Source organism: Artemia sp. Qi Xiang Cuo, chromosome 16 (genome assembly GCF_049724085.1).
Source record: "Artemia sp. Qi Xiang Cuo chromosome 16, ASM4972408v1, whole genome shotgun sequence".
Classification (NCBI taxonomy): domain Eukaryota; kingdom Metazoa; phylum Arthropoda; class Branchiopoda; order Anostraca; family Artemiidae; genus Artemia; species Artemia sp. Qi Xiang Cuo.
In genome coordinates, this window is record NC_142809.1 from 31820695 (window position 1) to 31848589 (window position 27895).

The following is a 27895-nucleotide window of genomic DNA, read 5'->3' on the forward strand; positions in this document are numbered from 1 at the left end:
GCAGATTCGACGGATGATTTTTTCGGTATAGCAATGGCCACAGCAGTTTTGAATCGTGTCGGGAAGGTGCCCTCACTCAGGCATTGGTTTACTATGGTAGTAAACGGTACCGCAAGTTCGTTATTACATGCTTTGATCAGTTTGATTGGCAGTTCTCCTGGAAATGAGGCCTTGGATGCGTCCAGTTTTAAGAAAGCGGTCTGGATGGTTTCTGCTTCAAAGACAGTGATTTCAGTAATGCTTGGAAGGTCTGGAAGTGATGTAATACTAGGGTACTTTGTACAGATTTTAGCATATTTTTCATTAATTGCGTTAGCGGTACGTTTCTCCCCTTTTTCGTTTCTTAGTTCAACATTTTTCTGCTTTCGGCCAAGAATGTTCTGAACCGTGCTATGAAACTTTTTAGAATCGGAAGATAGAAGCTTCTGTAAAGTCAAGCAGCCGTGCTGCTTCCTTGCATACTTTATCTTTCTCACCAGTATATTTCGCAACTTGCTCTGTTAGAGTTGTACAAGTTATCCCGCCTTAGGATAAGCTCTTTTATATCTGGCGTGATCCAGGGTTTCGTTTCATTTCCTACTACCCGTTTCTTTTCTGGAAAATGCTCTTCGAACATTTTCTGAAGTTGGTCTCAGAAGGTCTTTGTCATGTCTTCAGTGGACGGTAGTCTGTAAATATGGGTCCAGTTCTGCAATATTAGCTTTCCCTTGAAGGCAGGGATTAGTTCATCCCTGATCGGTCGATAGGTTACTGTTTGTTTAATTACCTATCGCTGTGACGAATACGTCGGTCTCCAGGTCACTGTTAGGAAATCACTTAAGCCAATGCTTGCTGTGATTTCTGGCTCGTTGTAGTATTGTTCGAGGTTATTGAAGACCATGTCAAGTAGGTTACTGCCACGGGTTGGAGACTTCACCACTGGTTTCAGTGATAGGCTGGACTCAATCCAGGAAGGCTTAATATCATTGACGTCTCCGCTTATCACAATACCGGCAAAGGGATATTTACTCCGGAAGCGGTCGACGGAGTATTGTAGGTAGTTGAGTAGAGTCTTCCGGAATGGGGCTTTGGGTGGGTAGTACACGACTCCAAAGATTAGGGATGACACTCCCCTTGGTAGGAAGCGCGGTCTTACCCAGACCCATAGCACTTCGAGTTCTGGGGATTTGGGTACTGGAGGATCGAGTATTCGGCTGGGCGTATCGTTTCGGCAGATAAGACCAACTCCTCCACCGTGGCTGATGTCTTCTTTTTTTTCGTCTGCTGACTTCCGAGGTAATAAGTATGCATTGTAGCCATCGAGGCTGAGTATACTGCTATTTGTAAGCCAAGTTTCGGTAAGACAGGCCACATCGATCTGTTTACCTCGCGTTAAGATGTCCAGTTCCTCGATTTTGTTTGTTATTGACCGGACGTTCGACAGCAATATAGAGGGAAATTCTGGATTCCGCTTTAATCTTGATTTCCTTTTTACAGGATCAGAGGTTTGGGTCCTTACCGCGTGACAGTTACTTGTCTGTGCCGGCGGAGGGACTTTCTTGTAATACGTCATCCAGGACTGATGTTCATTATCACTTGGTAGGTATGAAGGAGCGTTTGCTGTTTGTGGTAAAGTTGAAGTTAGACTTGGAGGTGGTGGGTTCAGGCGGTAAAGGTCGAGTATGGATCGTTGTAGCAGGTCGTGTTTTTCTGTTTCTACACCAGAGTTCATTAATTATCCATTCGTTTAAGCATTTTGTTTTATGTAATGATGTAAAAAATCCGTGATTGAATAATTTCCTTGTTTCTAATTTTATGCATATCGAAGTAAATGAACCATTTGTTGAGAGTGATACGAATTCAAGACCAGCGGACGAAAGTGTCGTTTAATTGTTTTACCGTCTCTTGTCATATTTACACTAGTTGATATGATTATCTACTGTATATTTTTAATTCACTGATGATTATTTGGTTGAATTTTTAACCAATTGCGGCTTGATGCAACGATGCTCATATTGCTTATGTTTGCTCAGTACTTGGGAATTTAAAAAGTAAAATATATTACGTACCTGCAGTGTAGTGTACAATTGAGTTTTTGTTTGTGTTTTTTTCTTTTTTAGTGATTTCATACAGCAAAAGTAATCTCCAAAGAACTGAGAGTTTCTCCTCGTGATGATGTTCATCAGGCAGAGAATGAGGGAATAAGTTTGAAACTGGAAGTCAATAAAGAGAGACCTAGTGTGTTTCACTGGTTCAATAAACCGTCCAAAATACCTCTCTTTAATGCAGAAAGTTGCACCACCGGTTCGTGTGTCTGGTGGCAAGGTCACGGTTGTTGGCACTGGCCAAGTTGGTATGGCTTGTGCCTTCAGTATTTTAACCCAAAACATTTCTAGCGAGCTGGCACTTGTAGATGTCGTTGCTGATAAGCTCAAAGGTGAAATGATGGACCTGCAGCATGGCTTAACCTTTCTCAGAAATGTAAAAGTATTAGCTAATACTGATTATTCTGTCACTGCTGGATCAAAGATTTGTATTGTCACTGCTGGTTCACGTCAAAGGGAGGGTGAATCTCGTCTTAGTTTGGTACAAAGAAATACAAAAATTTTCAAAGGTATCATACCCAAATTGGTTGAGCAGAGCCCAGACACAGTACTTCTTATTGTTAGCAACCCAGTTGATATTTTGACCTATGTTGCCTGGCAAATTAGTGGATTACCAAAGAATCATGTTATTGGATCTGGAACCAACTTAGACTCATTACGTTTTCGTTTCTTGATGTCACAGCGGTTGAATGTCACACCCTCTTCTTGCCCGGGCTAGATTGTTGGCAAACATGGTGACTCTAGTGTATGGTCTGGTGTTAACATAGCTGGTGTAAGGCTCCAAGATCTTGACTCTAAGCTAGAAGGAGATCTAGAGCAATGGATACAACTGCACAAAAAGTTTTTGATAGTGCCTATGAAATAATAAAGCTGAAGGGATACACCTCATGGGCCATTGGACTAAGTGTTGCTGCTCTGGTAGGGGCTATCTTGAAGAACACTAGATCGTGCTATGCTGTTTCAACACTTGTGCAGGGAATACATGGTATTGACAAAGAAGTATTCCTCTTTGTCCCTTGTGTGCTGGGTGAAAATGGAGTGACCCACGTGATTAAGCAGTCTCTTAGTGAAGCCGAAAGAGCTTAGCTTCAAAAAAGTGCAAATACTCTTTACGAAGTTCAGAAAGGCATAACTTATTAGATTATTTTTAATTTGTTTTTCTTCTGCGAGATATGGTTTCTCTCTCATTAACTTATAATTCGGTGTTTAGCCTAGTTGTTCCTTCAGTTTTGGGCTTAGTTGTACCTGCTGCTGTTTGCTTTGTCTTACCTGCAGCTGTCGCCTTAATTGTATCTGCAGCTGTTGGCTTAGTTGTACCTGGAGCTTTTGGCTTAGTTATACCTGTAGCATACCTGATTTTAGAATAAAGAGCGAACTCAAGCCCATATTATCTTAAATACTGAAATAAATCATCATATTTATGATGATCATGGTTTCAGCGGTATCAGATGCATAGGATCAGGGTTACAGCAGTAGAAGCGACCAAGTAAGAGATTATCACATCTCACACTAAGAAATAAAGCAGCCCATAACTCCTAAAAATGGTGTCAGATCAAACTACAAAGTACACCCTTAAAACCACCTTGTCAAAACCTTTATAAGGGAAATATAACAGTCCCTGTTTTTGAACAACAAGGAAATTCCATTGACTCGAAAAACAAGGAAAGCAGCTGTAACCATCATATTTTGATTCGACAGCATCATTTTTCCGTTTTCACCTCAACAGCTAGCTTGACACTAGAACATCATAGAGAGCTGTTTAATGGCTTATTTTGAAGGGAATTGCTAGATCTAGTGCCTTCTATAACTAGCAAAAATACTGCTTATAAAATAAAACCAATTTTTAAGAGCAACTTCATTTTCGTATACAAGATCGTGGTTGCAGCGATAGCAGCAACTTAGTACATTACAGAAAGGATCGGTATCTTTCTTTATAAATTGGAATTGTAAAGTTTCATCGGTTTCATGGTAGTGTATATAGCTGAAACCTAGTAAAGAATAAACCAAGGCATATTGTAGCTAAATTTTAATATAATGCAAGCATTTTCTTATCATGGTTGCAGTTGTAGCTGCAGCTAACAAAAGGTGAACCACAGCTCATAGTAACCAAAAGTTGAAAAAAATATTATGGGAAAAAACTGCCATCTGACACTGATTCAGGAATGGTAACTTTTATTTTGGTTAATTATACTTAAAGGATCGATAAAGGTCATTATAAATTGGGACTATGTAAGTTTCATTAGATGTAGCTGAAACCTAGTGAAGAACATACCATGGCAAAATGCAACTAAAAGTTTTGTAATAAAGAACAAACTCTAGCCTATATTATTTTTTTTAGACCAGGGCAAATCGCAACGAAGGAGTTGTCGTAGAAACTCCCAAAGGGGCTCATTCGATTAGAAATTGTTTGCTAATTGGAAATTTACTAAAATATCATTATAGGCATGACTACGGATCACAGATATTTTCTGACAAGATTATATAGCACAACTATACAACAAGGCCTTTTGGGGTTGACATAATCCTCTTGGAGCCTGCGAACAACGGTTGTTTGTTATGCCCCAAGAGCAAATACAGTTTTTATGGAAGAAGTACAGCAATAAGAAACAGGTTTGAATTTTTCAGTTTCTTCCAGCAGTGCTAAATAATACTTGCGGACGAGAAATCCTTCTTTATCGACAACTCGTTGGTCATGAATGTATTCTGACGCTCAACGGAGTAGTAACACCCATAATTGTCGGATTTACAAGGAAATTCCTTTTGTATGTTTAGCGGAAAATTTAGTTAAGGATTTATTTAATTCAAGCCGCAACGAAATAGTCGAACTTAATTTCTTCACATCAAAACAAAGAGCGAATCCAAAGGTTACAAGGAACAGAGATTGAAATATCCCCCCCCCCCTCCCTCTGCTCATTTAAGCATAAAAACCCATTTTATATACGAAATCTCCCCACAATTAAAACATAGATGTCATTCTTGGCACCCATCCCTGACACTTAATCTGCAAAGATACTTTCAAATTTAATAAAATTGAAAGGTGAACTTCCCCTACCCTCCTCCAGATTGATTTTAAGACACTCTTAAGAGTTTGGAAAACTTAGGCCTTGAAATACACTATTTTGAAGCTTCCAGTACCTTTTCCAAAATAGGAAAAATTTTCAATAAGAATAATAGGGAATAATTAATGTGAAATCGCGATAATCTTGAGATTTCGCTAGTAAGGAGCTGCCCCTTGTTCTATCGAGACAAATTGATAATTTGATTATTGATGGATGAATTCTGTTGCCACCAATTATTTTCATAGTATGAAAGATTCTTTTATTTATTCATAATTTTATTTGGTTTATTTTGATGATTTGAAATACAAATTCGGGAGATAAATCTAGAATCGATCAGCATAGAATAAATCAATTTATTCAATATCCAATTTTATTAGCTAATATTTTATTAATCAACTATGTTATGGTCAGTTTTGAGTTTCCACCAAACAATTACTTTACACACATTCGATTTGACGCCGAAAAGATAACTTCTGTGTCATAGTCATCCTCCAAAAAACACAAATATGTGTATTTTGCAAGGCTGGTAGATTGGAACCAAAAAAGTAATACAATCTGGAAAAACATGCGTATTCTTACGTTTTATTTTGCTTTTTATACCGAGGTTTTTTGGAGACTCAGTCCCCTTTCGCAATAATATTTACCCCTTGTACCCTTATCCTCAAAGAAAAATAAAATGGTACTTCTTGTTCTTAAATTTTATTTGCGATTATTACTAGGAGGTAGTGTCAAATCCAAAGAAATCGGTTTCCCAAATTGAATTTAAGTAGTATCTTAGACCACATTGCCTTTCCATTTTTTCTATTTGCAATTAATATGAAAAGAAAAGGTTAGAAAAATGGTAAAACTTTTATTAAGATAAAAAGCCCAAACAAACACAATACGACGATGCAGATACCTTACCTTGTGTTTGCAGTTACCACATTGGATTAGTTTAAAGAAAACAATTTTATAGTTCATCAAATGCGGGTTTTTTCATTTTTGTTTATACTACAGCATTTGTATTTTTTTTCTCATTATTTATATGTATGTTCATTTATTTAAGATATTTTTTGTACTTATATTTTTCCTCTTTTAATAAAAGCTTCTGGATGTGAAATTTCAAGAGTTAGTTCCAAAAACGCCTTTGAGTCTTCGATGACGAAGGGAAACCATAAATTTGACGCTATTTTTCAACCAGAATCATTACATAATTTTCCTTGAAGAACAAACTTAAAACTCGGAGACCTCTCTACCGTTGACTCCGCCGAACGATACACATATACTTGCTTTAATTGGAAATTAAACACTCACTTCAAACCGAATATGCGACGATGATTCCTTGGCAATCTCTCTAGATAACTGCACAGCAGTCTCCGAATAATCAATCCCAAGTACGTTCAAAAATCCTTTCCGACTCTGAAAAATAGAATATCTTTTGAAATTACTGTACAATCCACAAAAGGAAGTATTACTAAAACCTAAACACTTCATTTAACTATTACTGAACTGCCAGTGATAATCTTCGAACTTTCAGAAAATTACCAGGACAATTTTTTTTTAGCTCTACTGAAAACTACAAGTCTTCAAATTACAAGCTTCAAATTGAACGACAAATTCAAAGTAATTTGTCAGCATTCCAAATTAATTTATATATTTCGTTTCATCTGAATTCTTAAATTAAGGCTATACGTAACTTTATAAAGCGTAACTTAAATTAGGTTTTATTTTGTTAATAATGATTTTGTTTCTTAATCTATATTATAATAAAATAATTTATTATTTAAAAATCATCTCACCAAAAAAAGTATAAAATGCAGTTTATTTTTCAATTATTTTGTCCAATGTAGTGCAAGAGTTTACATACTGCAAAAAATTCCAATACAACTATGCTTCTTCCAAATAAACAATTCAAACTTAGGGCGAACTTGGCAGAATCAGTCCAGTTCCATGTAAATCAACGTTATAATGAAACCGGCTATCCTATGCTAGAAAGGTACGCTTTGTTGCGGTATTAATTTACAATCACACTTAAAAGGAGTATGGACTTTTTTTCTATTTAGGTACAAAGTCGATTGACTCGTTGATAAGCCAATTCACAGGTAACAGGGCCTCCGAGCCCGTCACCCATCCCAAAATGTCAGTACTTCAATGAAATTTGTCGTAATTTTCTCTATATTTTTGCATACTGCTCATGTATTTGTTTCGTTTCCAATTTACCCCCACTCCGCTCCCTAAGAAAAAGATAAATTCCAGTGTTCCTGACTGCGCTTGATGCTTATCAAGTAGACAAAAATGGTAAAAAGGAAATGGCAAAGCAAACGTCTTTTGCACTGCAGTATTCCGATTCAGTATATCTGGTTTTTGTAATTACTAACTCTAAAATACTGTTTGTAATATTCAAAAATGGCAAATGTTCTTTGTGATATTTTTAAATTAAAACTTTGCACTGTCTAACTGGAACAAAGGATCAATTCTCTTGGACTTTCCCAGAGAAATATATAAAGGCACAACAAAGAATAAACACAAAACGAAGATCTGAGGCTAAAGACACACTTACATTGAAGTACTGGACAACCTCTTGATGGAAACTTTCTTGTGGCCAACAGAAAATATTTTGTTCAAAAGACTGAATACCCATACAATAAAGTATTATGACATTCCACGGAAGAAAAATACTGCAATTAACACAAATATCGGTGAACCATGTACAAGATAATAAAAATCCAATAAAATTACATAAATGACCAGGGCAATGCTAGGAGTTTTTTTGGTGGGGGGGGGGGGAGGGTATCAAGAGAGTTTTTGTTCAGGGTTTTACTTACAGAATGAAAAAGAAGGGTTTACCTCACATGGATTTTGTCTAACGGTCTTAGTCCGGTTTTTGGCTGTATTTTAAGACCAGTTTACAAGGCAGAGAAATATTTTTTTCTGTTTTTTTTTTTTTATTTATTTTTTTACGAAAAAAGTCTTTTTATATGAATTTTTCAGACCAATTTACGAGATGGAGAAATATTTCAGGGGGGGTATTCATACTATTTATATCAATTTCATTGAGGTGGACCCTCTCCCCTTTTTATGGACGTGGTTTCAACCCCCCCCCCCCACACACACACATACACATCCACAAACAAACGCATGCTATTCAGTAAACGTACAACATTTGACATTAGCTGTGTTTACTATGGTCACTTCTTGGTTTGCAATTCAAAATGATGGGCACGGGGAAATATCCCACATTTACAGAGAAGCCCTGTTGTGCATACAGGCATTTTGCAGTTGAGTCTTTGACATAAATTCATTATGATGAGACTACTAAAGCTACAAGATCAAGAGGCAAAACAAAGAACAAAAGATGTAGAGGATGCGTAGAGCTGTAAAGACGTCGTATGTGCTTGTAACGATAAGCCAAACTAGGATATTTTCAACTTTATCTCAAGCTTTTTATAAACTTTGACAGAAAAATCGAAAGAATTGACAAATTAATCTAACAGTTTATTATGTAATTAATAAGAAAAGGAGAAAAAGGAGAGAGAACTAATGATAATTAAAGGTAAATCAACTATGAGAACTGGAAGAGACAACTTCAAAGAGGAACGGAAAAAATGAATAGTGTTAATAGATATGGAAAGTATAACAGAGAGAAATATCAAAGAAAACGGAAAAAAAATATTTATCAATTCAAAAGAACATAGCTCCAGAAGTAGTTAAATTTAGTGTCAAAACTGAATTTATCCTAAATTCCTGCAATTTGAAAATAATTTCTTACATTTCTTTTATCGTCTTTGTGACTTATTTGCAGCCGCTAGAAAATAAAATTTCTGAGGGTTCATAGGAAATTCAATAGGGTTTCAAAAAGCTACTCAAAAGGGAGGTTTCAAAGAGATTTCATTTATTAGTGAAATAAACAAAGGGAATTATATAAACACATTACTTACAATTTCTAGCGCAAGGAGTCCATTTCCAGAGCCAACATCAAGAACTGGTGTGTTTTTGTCAATGGATTCTGAAGAAGAGCACCATCTATAAAAAATGAGTAATTAAAAAAAAGTCTTTTAATTTCCTTGTTTAAATATAGTGTTCACATTTATCCTAAATATGAAGAGGGCTGCCTTTCCCCAGCCTCTCAATCTTTACACCAAAAATTTCACGGTAAACTTTTATCAATATACTCTGGTTTCTAAAAATACCCTTTTCGCTTAAAAACAACCCTTTCCCCAATAGGAAGAGAGCTGTCACCCCTTTTTGCACAGCTCACACGTTTAGTCCAAATATATTAATCCAAGCAAAGGCAGGTTAAGGAGTGTATTCCCCCTTCCATATTAATCGAAAGAGCCCCTAACTGAAAGCATGAAAATTTAGCCTAAAAATTCACTTCTTTGGAGTTTAGGCCACCTCCATTGCCTCACCCTCCAACAAAGATCTGTTGACCTCCCTCAAGAAGGTAGTACACGGCTTTACAATGTGTATAGCCGTTTTTAACGACTATGCATTGATATAAACGACTCGTTTATATCAATCTATGAACAGTCTATAATAGCTGCTCATTTTGTACAGACGGCAGGAATATTAGGGACAAATGTACCCATCCGCAGCAGCATTGCCTCTGAAACTGCAAGGTTATATAAAGAGGTATCTCACAGTTATATGCTGCTTGGCTATCTTAGAATTATTGCTCGATTGCATTTCGGCCCGTCGTCTACAATAATTAGGCCAAGTTGGTTATTTTACAGCCCAAAATGACAAAAATTGGTACTTAACTGTGGTGTGATCTATTTTCCAATTAACAAGGAAAATAGAAGCACATTAAATATATGTTGAAATGACTCCTCTTCTAACATTCTACAACCACTGGTTTTATTACCCCTGGCGGGAAAAAGAATCACAATAAAAACCATGCATCCCTTATCATTTTTGAAATTCAGAACTGTTCCCTTCTTCTATTTTATATGATTAGGAGCTTGAAACGTCAGTCCTAGAGATACCGGATACAATTCCATTGTACAGAGTAATTTTTATCTATCTACCAACCCCCTTTTTTAGGAAGATTTTGCTCTTTTTTAAAATCATAAGCAATTCTTTTGTGTGTAACCTTTGATGAGTAATCTTTACACATTCAGAATTACCATAAAAAAGTATTGTTTAGCATCAACATTTTTTTTTTTTTTTTTTGGTTTTCATTTCTACCGGCAATGGTCGCTCTGACTTTCTGTTCATGAGTGGTTTGATAAAGCCATTTCCTGCCCATAAAAAAACATAAATAAAATCACTCCATTAAAATCACTACTGACCTAAAGAATACAATTCTTGAAGCATGATGTATTTTTTCCCATTATTAGGACACATGCACACAGAAGAAAGGAAATCCCACCTCCTCAAGAGTGTTCCAAACAACTTCAAAGAAACAACTTGTGTCAACAAACATCTTTTTTTGATGCGCCAAATCCCACTTCCTTGTGCCCAATAGTTCAGAGACATTTGCACGTATGATCATGAGCATAGTTGTACACAGTTCAGAGAATATAAGAAGTCCTCTGAAAGTCCCTGGAAGGAGGCTCCACAGAAAAAAGTGGTCTAAAAAGCTTGCCTCTTCAATCTTTTCTTGTGTATGAGAACCGACTGATCCTGATTTACTATATGCAATGTTGGAACTTAGTTAAATATCCATCCCTGCTTGTTATCTGCTTGCTTGTTGGACAGAGCTTTCCTGATGTGTAGAACATTACAGGAAACCCAAGCACAACTCAGAACCATGCATGATGAAGCAAAACAGATCAGCAAACAGGAAGTTGATGTAATTGGTAGAAAAGTAACCACCAGCAGAGAAAACAAAGATTGCTACTTCTGTGATGGTCCGTAAGGTAACGGACACAAATGCTCTGCAAAAGGTAAAAATGTTCAAATTGTTGTCAACTAACCACTTTACGCCTGTGTGTAGGAGCAAATCTGTTCAAAACATCAAGCACGACCAGCTGATGGGTATTGAAGACAAGTCACCAACCTCAGAATTCTTTATAGACTCAATAGACAACGCTGCCGAAAACAGCATGCCTGCTTCCATTAGATTAGTTGAACAAAACATGTGTGTAAACTTTAAGATAGACACTGGCGCTGAAGTCAATGTGCTACCATATCAAGTCTACAAAATGCTAAGCCCACAACCAACTATACTCAGCACCTCTGACATACTCACTTCCTATAGTGATGGCAAGCTAAAAATACTTGGAACATGCAACCTGAAACTCCAGACAAAAGACAATCGAGATCCAGAGATCCAGAAATTTTATATCGTGAGCACCACGAAACAGCCTCTCCTGTGCAAGAATTCAAGCGTCTCGTTGTGTCTCCTCAAATTCTTGAACGAAGTTACCAAGAAACTAGATCAAACTGTCAACAAAAGAATTTCTAAGTATGAGGATGTTTCCCAGGGAATTGGGAAGTTAGAAGGTAAATGCCACATCTACCTGACAGAGAATTGTGAGCCAACAGTACAGCCACCCAACAGGATCTCCATATCCATTCAGGATCATTTCAAAGCAGAGCTTAGCTATCTCAAAACGCTTAGCTTTATCAAGAAAGTATCAAAACCAACAAAATTGGTTGATTCCATAATCATTGTTGAGAAGCCTGACGGCAGTCTCCGCTTGTGCCTGGACTCTCGGAGCTTGAACAAGAACATCAAGAAACCATACCATCCAATGCTCACATTCAAAGATATTGACATAAAATGTGCAAATTCCAAGAAATTTTCTAAGCTTGATGCACGACATGAATATTGGAGCACGCAACTCGATAATGATAATGATTTTAACACACCATTTGGAAGGTTTCGCCTTAGGCGATACCCCTTTCGCCTAAATTGCGCCCAGGATGACTTTCAAATAAAAATGGAAGAAATATTCGCTGAGCTTATCGAAAAGGCAGGACTGGGCCTCCTTATCGATGATATTGTTGTTCATAGAGCAAAAGATAAAGAGAACAACACCATTCCGGAGAATTTTACATGTTGCGCGCAAACAAGGTGTTTGCTTCAACAGAGAAAGATGCCTCTTTCTCAAGACAGAAATTCCACACTATGGATACATATTGATTTCAGAAGGAATCAAACCAGACCCAAACAAAGTCCATGTCATTCGCAAAATGCCAAACCCTAAGGAATAAGAAGAGCTATAGTCGCTACTGGGCATGATTAACTATTTTGGAAAACATATTCTGAACCTGTCGATCTCAAACCATCCCCTCAGATCCCTTCTGAAAGAACACAGAACTGACGGCAGTTTCAAGTGGACATCAGAGAATGACAGAGCGTTCACCAAGATCAAGGAGAGCATTTTTGAAAATCTGAAATATTTCAATCAAAATTCTGAGGATGTTGAACTAAAAGCTGACGCATCGCAACATGGCCTTGAAGCTATGTTGACATGCAACAGTGGAATCTGTGATTTTGCATCAAGATTGCTGTCATTAGCCGAGCAAAAATACTCACAAATTGAGAGGAAAGCACTTGTATTTGCATGCAAGCATTTCTACCAATGCGTATATGCGCGGCCAGTCAAGGTTTTTACCAATCACAAACCACTCAAATCCATCCTATTTCGAGGCATTTCAGCTGTGCCTCCACGACTACAACGTCTGATGCTACAGATACAGCCATACGATTTGTCAGTCGTACATGTTCCTGGAACAAGCATCCCTGTGGCAGAAGCACTAGATAGATGCCGATTTTGAACGAGAAACAGAAGTTTTTGTCCACACACTATTCAATAACATCCTGATAAGCGAAAGTCAAATGGCAGGCATAAAACTATTAACAGAATCTGAATCCAAACTATCTTCCCTAATCAGCACCATGACCACTGGATGGCCAGAAGCCAGATCTAACTGCTCTAAGAAAATTTGGAAATACTGGATCACCCATCACGAGCTATCATCAGCCAACAGTATCGCTCTAAAAGGAAACAAAATCGTCATTCCCTTGACCAAGTGCAGAGAGATCCTACAACAACGACACTACTCATATATGGGAATGGAGAAAACAAACCAATGGGCCAGGTTGTTTACAGGCCCAGTATCAACCGAAATACTGAAGAAATAGTTACCCAGTGCAGCACTTGTGGCCACTTACTGATGCAACGTCAGAAGCACCCATTTATGAACATGGAGCGTCCTAACTACCCCTGGGAACACCTTGAGCTGATATTTTTTCATTCAAGGAGGAGGCACGTCTGATTGTGGTAAACTATTATAGTCAGTATTTAGAAGTTGACTGACTCACTAACATGACTTTGAAAGTTGTCATTAAAATAACAAAAACCCATTTTGCATGTTTCAGCATTCCCAGGATGTTAATGACCAACAATGGCCCACAGTTTTCTTCAGCTGAGTTCAGCACATTTGCAAAGGAGTAGAGAATTAGGCACCTTACCTCCAGCCCCCACCAGCTGCAGTCTAACGGATTAGCAGAAAAGCTGTACAAACGGCAAAACGGATTATCGAGAGAAAGCCTATCAGAGTGGAGCAGAACCATATCTCATGCTCATGTAATATCGGAATATGCCAGTTGATAACCTGGCATCCCCTGCTCAACTTCTCATGAGCAGACAGTTGAGGTCCATGCTGCCAACTCACCCAAATTTGTATAAACCAAAACTTGTCCCACCAGCAAAGTTTATGGAAGCTAGATACCGCCATTGGAATCTACAAAAAAAAACTATATTTTAACATTGGATTGGAGGATATGCACAGCGTACAACCTCAGCAACCTGTTTGAATCAAGGTTGTTCCTGGAAAAGAATGGCAGGCATGAAAATTTCTATCAGCAGCCAATACTCCCAGATCATATCAATTCAAAACAGAAGCTGGGAGTACATACCAGAGAAATATTAGAGATATCATTATTGATTTATTTTTATAGGTGTTTGGGTTTCCAAAAATAAAAAAAAAATCTGAAGAAGTGTTCACTATATATGTCTGTCACTGCTGCCAAAAATAGAAAAATAGAAGCAGTAAATAGTAATGATGTTAAAAACATTTGTAATGAAACCAAATTAAGTGTTACAAGACAGATTGAAGAAGATATATGACTGACAAAACAAAGGAAACTAAATTCATGCTTGTATTATTAAAAAAAAAATTTATAAGCTTTTTTTTATGAAATTAAGTAAATACTGAAAAAAAAAAAAAATTCAAAAGAAAGACAATGACAAGGAATAATATTGACAAAATAAATAGTGTTTAGCATAAGCACAGGGTTAATAAAAAAGGAAAATAAATAACAGACAGTAGAAAACAAAAGGAGCAAAATTAAAAATATGTAATGGTGAACCTGCCAATCTCAAAAGAAAAACATAATTAGACTAAAAAAGGGGAACAGAAGTACTTGTTCAGCTCCTTAGCTCAGCAACAAAAGGGGTATACCTACTGTAATATCATTCACTGTTGAAGTGAAAGGCATAAAGCAGTCACTGACAGACCTAAAAGTCACACAATACATTTTCAAAAGTGTACATAAATTAGAACTGAAGATTACTTAAGGTATTGAACTTGTTCATTTGACTCAGTGATGAATGACAAATATTGTGTGTCTCTATTGTTCTGGCGTAACCAGGATATAAGACTTGTAGTCAGTGGATGTATCCTCCAAAGTCAGTGCACTTGTGTCAGCAGCAATATGAAGGAGGTAAAAAGGTTTAAATTTCATCTAAAACAATTTGAAAAAATGTCAAGGGAAAAATCCAGGTATTTTTTTTTTTTTTAAAAATAAATTGTACCTGTTCACATCCATTTCCGTTATTCTACATCCTGTGGAATCAGTAACAAGTTGTACAAACAGGCAACAATTTTTCTTTTCATGTATAATCTTAGGATAAAACCTGATTATCACAATTAAACCTGTAAGCCAGGGAGAAGTTCTACTCATTTCCCAAGGAGTTTAATGATTATGATATCAAAAATGCACTTGCTTTTAGGTTGCAAATTAGTTTTAAGGTTTGAACATCATTTTGAATTATGAACCTACCTTTTGGAGAAAAATTGGTAGATGTTAGCTTTTATTATTTTTTGTATGTTTGTGTATGTCTTTGTCTTCTTTTCTACCTTTTTTCCTTGAAATTGCAAAGTTTAAATTGAAAAGCTTCTACTATGCAAATATATGCAATTTGGTAATGATGAAAAATTCTGCAATTCATGATTAATCAGGGTACCTATAATTAGGGATTTTAGCATGGATACGCTGACAACAATTGCCCCCTCTCCTAGTGAAACCATCAGCAAATCTGACACCCTGAGGACTGGATAAGTATACGCTTATATTATCATTGTAGGGTCCTTCTTTCAGACAAAACCCTGTAATATACCAAAATGGACAAACCTGGCATCCAAAATGCCTTGATAATTATCTAATTGTTAGTCTATACCACTCAAAAGCTGAAAAGTTTGTAGGGAAATGTTAAATCATTTAACATGTTAACACATATAAACATAAAGATGGCATTTTATGCCTAAATTTGTATATTCTTCAATAGCTGAAGGGCCATTTGAACATTGTTTGAAGAGAGATTCTCCGTCCTTTGGCCAGAGCATTTACACAAATATTCTTTTTTATGGGCAACTGGGTTTCATTCTTGTATTTCACCAAACGACTTTAAGAGTGGGTTATACTTTGTTCAGTTGAATTTGTTAAGCATCTTTTATCTATACCTATTTTATGAGACAGATACTTACTTAATAATCCTATTCATAACCAAATTTCCAAACCATACTTCACCTTCATCTCCATGATCATGAAAATTTTCTAATTCAAGCTGATACTGGTCATCCCAACTAAAAAATTTGAATTCATATACATTTAATCAAGTAAGAACATAAAACCAATTTTCCTTTCATAATACATAATTTAAAGACTCAATTAGTCCTATCATACATTGACAATTGGTTAAGGAGCAGTTTAGGCACTTACAAGGCCACAAAAAACAGACACAAGAGAAAAAAAGAGATGCAAAAGAGAAAAAAAGAGATGTTTTTCCTCATCTATAATGAGGTCTTTTTACAATTTAGAAAATGTCCCTGTTTACCAACTTGCTTCTTTATAAATCTCTTACTAGTTTGGTAGCTACTGCTGCAACCCAGATTACTTCTTTACAACATGGTAACTCTATACATTCAAACCTTATTTTCCCCTAGTGTGACTTTCTCTTCTGTATTATTTTATAGCAAATGCTAACCAATTGGCAAGAAGAAAGCAGTCACACAATTCTGAAAAATAGTATAGATATTTATCCGTCAGGGGAGGAGGTGCATAAGTAAAGAAAAACAATTGGTAGTTTTCAGAACTAATGGTAGGGTAAGATGCCTAGTAGTTTAATAGTGCCTAATCTTGGACAAAGATTTAAAATAGAATGTATCTCTCCTAAACATAGACAATAGGTTCCTAACATTGGACAAACTGTGTATAATGTAAGATAATTGGGACTAGACTATTTAGATTGGCTGACTTAAGTCTTGGAATAATTTTTTAAATTAAACTTGAAAAAAAGTTAAATATACAGCCTTGCCTATTTAAATACAATTATTCAGATTTACAACACTAGGTATTCATTAAATTTTTCCAAGCATGAGTCTTCCAGTTTTGTTCTAAATTTAAGATCCCATTTCCAAGGGTGGGCACCATTTTTGATGTTTAAAATCAAGCAAAAATGTGTTTCTGTGACTAGTGTTCTGCTAGACTAGTGACTATGGTACCAGTGCATTTAAAATAGGCATATGGCTGAAATATTCAAGCTAATCATACCTTTATTAAGAAAATTTGCAACAAATTCAATGGTTTAACAACCTAATTTGTAGGTAGTGTAATAGAGATTTTATTGTGATTTAACTGTTGAAGTTATGGTTAGCCTATCTTATCTAACCCTTTTCTTCTGGCAAATAATAAAAAACAGGGTTTTACTTTAGGAACTCAATACAATTTTTAAACAAAGCAATTAGTATACTTGTAAAAAAGCATAAAAGGATAAACCAAGTGGTGAGTTCACATTCTGCCTAGCTAGGTTAAGTAGAGTAAAAACCAGTGTGCAATTGAGCAAATTATGCAAAACTAAAACCCTCACATCTTGTTACCAAATAGCAATTGAAAATAATTGTAGCCTATATATCAATGAATAGCTAAAAATCTAAGCTGTGCATCAACATAGTTATTATTAAAATTATTCAAGATCAAACAATTGAAATTATCAATTTATTGACTTGCCTAGAAGGACCTATTTTTGGAAATACTAATTATCCTAGTTTGATGTATATATCCTTTCTATGTTTCACTTTTATTAACATATTACCAGAAAGCTGATTGTCTTCTGATTCTCAATATGTAACTTTTATTGCTTGGAATTTATTCTATAAATCAAATTATATTAAATGAAATTTTTTTTTTCAATTGCTTGTCAAATTAGATACCATGTTTTGAATTTATGATGATGAGTTATTGGTGAAAATTTCACTAAGAAGGCAGATAAAAGGCAGGGATCTTGGGTACTTGTGTCTTATAGCCACCACACTCAAGTTCTGTCAAGAAGTGAAGTTTGGTTAATGCTAATGAAAAAAAAAAAAAATATGATGAAAATATAATACTTTCTCAACAAAATTCTGAAAACTACAACAAATAATTCTGGAAGGGGAGCTGTCCAGACTGCATTATATTAAATTTGTAACCTAAACTCACCAAACCAAAATACCAACTAGGTATTTAAGTAAAATATAGCTACAATGTAGTTTCCCACCAAGCCAAAGCTAATATTGTCTGGTATAAAGACCATGAAAACTGGCTATTGTCTCATGTTTGCAATACAAGATCTTGAGTGTGGTGGCTATAAGACAAAAGTACTGGATCTTGTTACTAGAGTCATATTGTGTATCACTGTAGTAAGATAGGGTAAGTCCAAAAACACATCTAAATTTTTCTGGAATGCCTAAGAAAAGTAGTATTTTTGAAAGAGGGGTCTTTCACCCTATGCTAGGATAATGGGAAACAACTCTGAATTTACTTATCTGCTTTCTATGCAATTTGCTAGGCCTTAATTCTCAAGAGGAGTAGAGATAGGAGCTTGAAAATACCTTCCAAGAGATAATTTAGGGTTGTAGTTCATTCCTGAAGGTTAGTTCTCAGTAGATATTTGGTAGATCATATTATATACCTACAAATAAAGTGAACATACCACTTGATGCCTTTTTCTATGCTGTTTACAAATATAATAATTGTTTTTCTTGCAATTTCAATTTTATGCCCTTTTTGAACCCTTGAATATAATAATTTCATTCTATATTATTATTATATAAAAACACATTATAACATTTTTTTTCAAACTTACTATTTCATTACAAATCCATTTTATAAAAGTCATATAATTCACAAACATTGATTTGTCAAGTTTAAATTGAATAAAAAAAAATCAAAACAAATCCACCATTTTTACTCCTTATTCTATGTTAGGCCACTTAAAAACTGCCATTTCACCTATACATAAAAAAATACAAAGGTCAACTGAAGAAACAAGGGTAAATTTCTAGGTTGTGCTATAATTTAGGTAGGATGAAAGTGAAAACATCATTTGATGCATATTTCTATGCTCTTTCATAATTCAAGAATGTGCTTCTGGGGCTAATTGCATCTTGAGCCCTTAAAGGGGCCCCAAAGTATTTTATATGAATTATGAAAGAGCATAAAAAAGCATCAATGTTTTCACTTTCATCCTAGCTAAATTATATGGCTTACTGCAAAATATCATCACTTCTTTCCTCTCTTTACCTTCTTTTTCCAACTTAAAAGAAAAAAATTATTAAAAAGCCATGCTTCCAACAAAATATTTTGAAATTTGTGCTATAAATTTTTTATTGATGGCATTTGTCTTGGCCATTCTAGTTTTGTCTTTTTTTTCAAATATGGTTCTAAGTTATTCATGAATTTCTTAGAACCTATAGCCTATATTAACAGAGTATATACCCCCACCCCCTTAATGTGCAAATATATACCCAAATTACATTCTGAATCTAAATATAACCTTCATTTGCATCACAAATGAATGTTTCCCCCACCCTCATGATGTCCAAATATATACCCTGATTTGGATGTATTTAGGGGTTAGGGCAAAGTTAATTTGGTTATATTTAGATTCATAATGCAATTTTGGATATATATTAGCACATTAGAGGGGTATACTCTGTTAATATATAGGTTCTAAGGTATTCATGAATGTCTTAGAACCATATTTTTTTTAAATTCTTTTAAAAAAACAAAACCAGAACAGCCAAAATGAATGTCATCTATAAAAAAATTTATAGCACAAATTTCAAAATATATAGAATATTTTTTGGAAGCATGGCTTTTTGATAATTTTTTTTTAAGTTGAAAAAAGAAGGAAACAAGAGGAAATAAGTGAGGATAAAGGTTCTCCCCTTGGATAATATGTTAACTAGGATCATTATACATATTACAAAGTAAGAATTGTTTTCTTAACATGTGATGTTAAGAAAACAATTCCCCCTAATGTAATGTAAACATGTAAATAGTTATATGTAACATGTAAACATGTAAATAGTTATTTAATTTTTATTTTTGCCACACCATTTTCTATCATTAAAAAAAAAAGATTAAACCCCTACCCCCCTAATTTGCAAATATACAACCAAAATTGCATTCTGATTCTAAATATAACCTTCATTTACATCACAAATAAATTTTTCCCCCAACCCCCTGATGTGCAAATATATACCCTGATTTGGAAATATTTAGGGGTTGGGGTAGAGTTTATTTGGTTATATTTAGGTTCAGAATGCAATTTTTGTTATATATTTGCACATTAGGGGGTGGGGGTATATACTCTGTATGTATATGTATATTTATAGCAACATTTGGATTTTCACCACTGCTATTAATATTTTGTATTTGCACCACTGCTCATTAAAAAAAAAGTATTAAAGACTGGCATGAATGCTCTCTATAAAACAATTTATTTGGCGGCAATTTCCAAAGACTTAGGCATTGAATCTCAGCATGGTCATTTTAGGAAACTTTTTTGGTAAAGTTCTACCAAATCATATTATTGAGTTAGAAATAAAGTGAATACACCATTTGGTGCCTTTTTTTATGCTGATAAGGAATATAATAAAAATTTCTATCGGAAATGAATTTCAGCCCCCCCCCCTATATATACCTAACCCAACCTAACCCTGAATTGGCATATATAGGGGGGGCTGAAATTCATTTCCAATAGAAATGATTATTATATTTGTAAACAGCATAAAAAAAGGCATCAAATGGTGTATTCACTTTTGTCCTAACTCAATAATATGATTTGGTAGAACTTTACCACTTTTTCTTTTAAGCTGGAAAAAGAAGGATTTTCAGAGAAAAGACTTGATGACAAAGGCTCTCCCCTTGAATAATATGTTAACTAGGATCATTATACAGTAAATATCTACCAAATCATATTATTGAGTTAGGACTAAAGTGAATACCTCATTTGATGCCTTTTTTTATGCTGATTACAAATATAATAATCATTTATATCAGAAATGAATTTCCGCCCCCCCCCCCCTATATATCCCAATTCAGTGTATATATTTCTACATTAGGGGGGGGGGGGCAAATTTTGTGGTCAATATCTACCAAATCATATTATTGAGTTAGGACTAAAGTGAACACACCATTTGATGACTTTTTTTATGATGATTACGAATATAATAAGCATTTCTATCGGAAATGAATTTCAGCCCCCCCCCCTATATATGCCAATTCAGGTTTAGGTTAGGTATAGCCTATATAGGGGGGGGGCTGAAATTCATTTCTGATAGAAATGCTTATTATATTTGTAATCAGCATAAAAAAAGGCATCGAATGGTGTATTCACTTTATTCTTAACTCAATAATATGATTTGGTAGATATTGACCAAATTTAGAATTGTGGGGGGGGGCTGAAATTCATTTCCGATTGAAATGCTTAGGCCTATTATATTTGTAATCAGCATAAAAAAAGGCATTGAATGGTGTATTCACTTTAGTCCTAACTCAATACTATGATTTGGTAGATATTGACCCTAATTTTTGACCATAATAAGTTTTGAAACCAATGTTTTAACCCTTTTTATACCAAAAACATAGAAAGAAATCATCATTTTCAAGGGTCCAAAAAAGACTTAAAACTGAATTTGTGAGAAAAACGATTATTATATTCGTAAAGAGCAAAAACTGGCATCGAGTGGTATGTTCACCTTATTCGTAGGTCAATAATATGAACTGCGAAATATTTACCTAATTCTCTTAGGCCTAATGCAATTAGCATAGATAGCCTATTTTCCAAAACAGCAAAAAGCCCCTCATCTAGAATTTTGTCCACCGTAGCAAAGCTTACAGGAATTTTACTCAAATTAACTCTATTTTTCATAAGGTTTTAAGAAAAATATATTATTCTTACAACTCTTTCTTTCCTAAAGCTGAGGGCTCAAGGTTGGTCATTTGAGACATTTTTAAACTTTTAAATCTTTTTAAAGAAAATTGCACTCTAGGTGTGGACACATTACACATTATTAGATGTCGCTAAAATTACCCTACCCAATAAAGTTTCGATTTCTGTTACAGATCCGAACAATTTCAAATGTTTTGGAATGAGAGTCAGCACATTTAATACTATCAAAATTAAAAAAAAGTAAGTTTTTCAATTGTGATTCACTATAAGTTGATCCAAATAATCTTGAGATGGACTTTAACACAAATTTGATATTGAACCAAACAACAAACAATAGGGTTTTACTTTGAGAATAAATCTAGAATCCATACTTTCGTCTCAACAAGTGTCATCGGAGCCAGTAATTTCATTCTATTTTATTAGTTTTCAAATCATTATAAAACTAGGTGCTATGTTCAAGGAACTTCATTGCGGGGGGACTTCTTTTCGATAAAAATACCCAAAAAATAAATTTCTCATTTATACCACCACAATGGTATTTTTATGAGCATAGGAGGGGGAGAAAAATACCGAGGAGAGGGGGGAAAATCATTACCTTCTTATTCTGTTTTGATAGTCTCCCTGTTAAAATGAAGTACCAATTTCATATTTCAATACCCTCATCGAAACGCCTGAGAAGGACATTTTTTAGTAATCTTACTCTACAAAGAATTGGTTCATTAAATACTTTAGTAGAAATGAAGTTGATGACGAGCTGAAGAAGCTAAAAAAGATTTTTTTTTTTTTTTTACATAAGATTAGGCCAGAAAAGTAAAGCATGATTTAATAGCTTAACTTCCATTAATTTTACTATAATAAATTTTTGTGCTTTGGCAGATATTAGAGAAAGCTATCTAGCTTGCCAAAATACCTGTATTGATCTTTTAAAGTAAAACCAGAGTAAAAGTTAAATTTAGTTTGCAATAAAATTTTAAAAACTGTAAAAGCTGCGCGCCAGCCTTTTAGAGTTCATGCAGTTGCGTTAACCGACTAAAAAGCAAAGCGGTTCTACAATCAACTCTTAGCATGCTTTAGCAAAACTGTTAGATTTTAAACACTAATTAAAAACATGTGTTTGGGTGTTCTGCCAATACTGTTTCAAGTTTGCACAGCATCGAATGATTATAATAGTGTCTATCAGGCTCTGTGTTAAAATCAAGTTTACAGAATATTTCAAATGCTTGCTGTACTTTTATATCATCAACGTTATAACCACGGTTAGAATTACTTGAAGCAACGACACTTTGTGGCAAATTTCACTTTTAGTGGAAAAACTGAACCGAAAAAGCCTTTGCCCCCTCTGGGCCATAAGTGAGGTTGCGGCCTTGTTCGTCTTTAAAGAGTACATGAAGAAAATTAGCATGTCTGATAGATTCTCTGCAAATATTTCCAGTAGCTCTTTGGCTACTTTTTTATAGATCGACAAAAAATGAATTGTCAAGTCTCGTTCGATCTAGCCGATCGGTTGGTTTTGTAACTCTATCATGTCCCCTTTTATAACTTGCAAACGACTCGCTTGTTATAAACAAAATATACAGCATTCACAGTTTTTTTTACATTAGATTCTGAAATGTATCCCACCTATGTCCAACATTTTTCTTTGCTAGATAATATTGTAACCCACGGTGCAAATCAATGACGACCTTCTAACAATAAATAAAAGTTCAAATAGGGATAAAATCCTTTTAATAGACAGTGATGATAGAAATTCACAAAAATACCAGATATTTCGGTCACATATACAGTGACCGTCATCAGTAGTAAAACTGTTACTACTGATGACGGTCACTGTCTATGTGACCGAAATATCTGGTATTTGTGTGAATTTCTATCATCACTGTCTATTAAAAGGATTTTATCCCTATTTGAACTTTTATTTATCGTCATGGAAAGGCAGTGTGGTCTCCGAAATTATCTAAGACCTTCTAACAAAGTATTTGATTAAAAAGAAACTTTCCCTCCACTTACTTCTTTACAGCAGCTCAATCAGTTTTACACTATCGATAAGTTTTCTCAACGAATTTTGAGCCCTTGTTATATTCAAACTGGATACTGGTTTATTCAATATATGGTAGACCTCCGGCAATTATGAAAAACAATATAGCTTGTTTGGTTTTGCTTAATGGTGAGCTAATTTTTGAGGAAAAAGCGTCTTATTCATTCTTCATGATTATCAGGTATAAAACATAGGTACGGTTGTTTCAAGGTCCCCTGGTTGGTTTTCTCAAATACTGAAACAGGTGGACATCCTGTAAAGTATCTAAAAACTTTGTATCGAAATATTTGTCACATACTACGTTCTGAAAAAAACTAATTAATGCTAAGTAAGTTTAGATCTTCCTTTATCAAGATTTTCTATTTCATTTATGTAAACTAAACAGGAATAACCATTATTTCTCAAAACATCCCGGAGGAGATGATTAGCTTTTACATAGAGTTCTGATACGATCAGAAAACAAAGAGCCAGGCAAGTGTAGCCCAACAATAGGTTTTTGACTACTTCGTGGGTATCAAGTATGCCAACCTCTCAAAACTTAAACTTGTCGCAAATATCAATTGGTAATCCTCTGCCAATGTCACCGCAAACAACATTATATCAGACCAATGTGCGAAGTTGTGCACTACAAAAATTATCACGTTAATATGTAATTTTAAATCTTATTTTTATATTATTATTATTATCGTTATTCATTTGTTGCCCGTAAAAAAAAAAATACAACAGATGAAGTAATCCCTAAAGATAACAAAGAGAGAGAGAGATAGAGAAAAAAAGGCACAAACAAACATTGAAAATTCAAATACATGACAAAAAATACTTCATCACATAATTTACATCAATATGAACAAACTATTGCGAACAAATTGATGGCCATGTATGATGAAAATTTCTTTCAAAACAAAACAGAGATTTATTAATACTATTATCTAGGTCTGCAAGCTTACACAAATGGATAGTTTTACGGTTTCTTGCTCACGGGGGCAAATGTAAATATACTTAGCAAATCTGAAGAAGATTAATCATAGGGGCTTTCTATCTGTGACTGTAAAAAAAATTCCAGAAACTAGCAGTGTAAAGCATATTTGGAAGGCCTGTGCCGTTATAGATGGATGCTTGAAGGTAATGGTTAAAGCGTGGTTACTAATTTTACGCTCAACGTGAGATATCAGCAAACGACGTGTGTGGCAGATACGTGCGCTGATTGAAAGGCCCAGGTAAGTAATATGGTCTGCAGGTTTGGTAAGAGAACCTTCCAGAATTAGGAGAGAAGTAGTGAGATTTCGCCAATTGAAACAACTTCAGTCTTCTCAGGATTAAAAGACAGTCTGATTTTTGAATATTAATCTTTGAGAATTTTGAAATTCTGCTCAATGGGCTGGATCGTAGATCTGAGATTCAAGATGTCATCAGCACGACAAATAAGAGACACATCGATTCCCCCAAGAATGCAAGAAGGAAGACATTTTGCCTTAGCGTCCAGGATACTATTATTGAACAGGGTTGGGGGAGTGATAGCTCCCTGTCTAGTTCATTTCTTAAGAGAGATGGGGTATTAAGGAATCACAGGCTTATTCGAGGGATTTGAAGAGTTTGGCCTCTCACGAGAATTAATTCAGTTGTATTGGGATTGATGAAAAGTCGAATGCAGGGGTAAACAGGATGGGAGTTTTTAACGCACTCTAAGATTCCTATATAAATCTCTGAGAACACGGACAATTAATGGGCTGACACCTCGCTTTGTCATATGAAGAAGAATTGACGAATGAATTAAGGAGTTGAACACACGTTTAACGTCATGTAGGATCAGACTTTCTCCCGAAGATTCAGCGTTGGCAGGGGCAGTAAAAACTGCTGTAAGAGCATGAGAACAACCAAGATTAGCCTGAAAACCAAACTGATATGGGGGAACGAAATATTTAAGTCTAAGCTCAAAAATAAAAACGAGCTCGAAAAGTTTACAGAGCGTAGTAGAGACGGTGATGGGACGGAAGAAAAAACGTTTTGACTGAGATTTTCTTTTTTTGGGAATCGGTGTCAGATCATCGATGCAGGATGAGGAAGGAATAATACCTGTATCAAATATCATTTGCATGAGGAGGCTGAGGTGACGCACCAGTACATAACTTTCGTTAATGATGTGTAGAGGGCCCACTTTGTCTATCCCATGAGACGCTTTATTTTTGAGTCGAGATATGGCTTTCATGACTACGTCACAAGTAATAACAAAATCAAGGTCATAAAATTCACCAATAAAGTTGTAAAGCTCAATTGTGACTCATTCAAGCAAAATTGTGACTTATGAAAACACGATAAGGCTCAGAAAGCTCATTTGAAGAATGGGATACTCATTTGGACAAAGGAATGTCGTTTGGGTCTGGCAAATGGAAGAAGATAGTACGAGGTAATAGCTTCCAAAGTAATTAAGGTGAATTCTCGACCTTCTTGGAATAAAGTGTTTGCATTTTCGAAGAAGGGCAATTTCCTTAGCAAAACATTTGTTGATACTTTTCTCGATTCATTGACTATTCCTTGACAGAGGCACAGACAATCCTTCCATAATTTGTACCAAAACTTAGCCCGGTCACAAGCTTCAGAAAGCACTAGGTTTCCTGACCACCCTGGAACTTGGGTGCCAATACAGTTTTTTTTTTTTTTTTTTTTTTAAGAGGAACTACTATTTTTTCAGCGCGCAAAAGCACATGGCACATTTCTGCAGAATAGATATCAAGAGTTAATCTAACTTTTTCCAATCACGTAATATTGTTATATAGACAACATTACAACACAAAGTATATCAAGATTATACGACACAAGGTGGTCAAGGTTGGATGTGCAGGAGGAAGAATGAATGTAAGTAAATCTAGTGGATTTCTGTTGAACTTTAAAATCATCACCAAATATTCCGTATAGTAAAGAAGCACGGATAGAAGCTGAAGACAAACTGCAATTTAAATCACAATTAAAATTACCTACGTTCTTACACGGGATTTTCAGTTTAACGACATCACGAAGACATGAGCTAACTTTACTAACTGCTATTGCATCGAATCTTCATCTTTGTAATCTGCGGGTAAATACACATTTATTAATACGCACTCACTTACTCGAACAGCTAAAAAACTATCACTAGAAAAGAAAACACTAGAATTAAGATTTGATGCTACATAAGTAGCAACACCACCAGAAGATGTGCCTTTAGAAGTACTACGCTTAGCTGAAACTGAAAATTTTTTAAAGTTGGCGCTAATTTCCAGTAAACCAAGGCTGTGGTTAGTTAGGAAATGTTCTTGCAAACACAGAATATCATGATTATGAAGCATACTCTGAAGAATAGGTATTTTGTTAATAAGACCACCAAGATAGAAAGCAAATATCCTTTAATCTACTTTGCTGGCCTTTTATCGGTTTGAGCGTTGCCAAGGCATTTGATACGGTAACAGTTATGACCGAACACTTTACATGTAATGCAAAGCATGTTCTGAAGACATTAATCATCCCTGGTGGAAAAGTGCACCGTGGAACCACAGCGATAACACAGTTCTGTGTTTTTATAATCAGCTGAAATATGTACTTGTTGATGGTATCTGAAACACCGCCTGGGTATGAATATGAATTCCTGGATATCTAACTTCTCATAGCCCACCTTCACAGAATTTTTCAAAAACGAACTGAGATCACTCCGTTATTCAAAGGAAATTCTTTTTGACACGTGACTTGCCACACTGCAAAGCTTTAACATGTTTTGGTATAATTTTCTCTAGATCTTTTTTGTTCATCTCTGTCGATACGCTTCTTATTACACCAATGTAGGCGGGAGATTTAACAGAGACTAAGAGGCCAGGTTGATTTCTCATCTGGTCAGTAATTGAGGGGGCAGCAGGTTTAGTTCTACCACAATTTTTCTCTCTGATGAGGAACGTTTCACCTCTGAAATTTCATTTACAGCTTCAGGACATATTTTATCAATAAAATATTTCCTTAATGGTGGAGATGAAAGATTGGAAGGGCAATTTTACAACACAACATCATAGGTAGGAGGCTTAGACTGGTCATTGGTGCAAGACGGCTCAGCGAAAGGGAGCCTGGTAGAAGTTGCCTGCACTGCGAGATGTTGCTTATATAGCTCGGACAAACTGTCAATTTTACGGGAAAGTTCATTCATTCGACAGGTTAAAGATGCAACAATCACACCACCAATTGTTGGATTTTCACAAGGTGTGTATATCACGAATTTTGGGATATTACCTTTTTCTTTCAATGCCGTAGGGAACCACTTACAAATGT

General features: G+C 35.3%; 2 protein-coding genes and 1 pseudogene across 3 annotated transcripts in view; 2 read left to right on the top strand and 1 right to left on the bottom strand.

Moving 5' to 3' along the window:
- Positions 1-21657, bottom strand: part of LOC148942789 (EEF1A lysine methyltransferase 2) — a 142911-nt gene extending 121254 nt beyond the window's left edge. For both annotated transcript variants that reach the window (XM_089102526.1, XM_089102525.1), the window contains exons 1-4: positions 21583-21657; positions 15845-15943; positions 9061-9145; positions 6437-6541 (exon numbers count right to left, since the gene is read on the bottom strand). In XM_089102526.1, coding sequence (XP_088958652.1) covers positions 6437-6541; positions 9061-9145; positions 15845-15943; positions 21583-21632 — 339 coding nt within the window. In that variant the 5' untranslated portion in view covers positions 21633-21657. The remainder of the gene's footprint in view (positions 1-6436; positions 6542-9060; positions 9146-15844; positions 15944-21582) is intronic.
- LOC148942790 (L-lactate dehydrogenase pseudogene) lies at positions 2199-3378 on the top strand (annotated as a pseudogene).
- The window catches only part of galla-1 (cytosolic iron-sulfur assembly component galla-1), a 49388-nt gene continuing 26169 nt past the window's right edge, over positions 4677-27895 (top strand). Inside the window, exon 1 of the mRNA XM_089102528.1 lies at positions 4677-4694. The gene's annotated coding sequence lies outside the window, so the exon portion shown is untranslated. The remainder of the gene's footprint in view (positions 4695-27895) is intronic.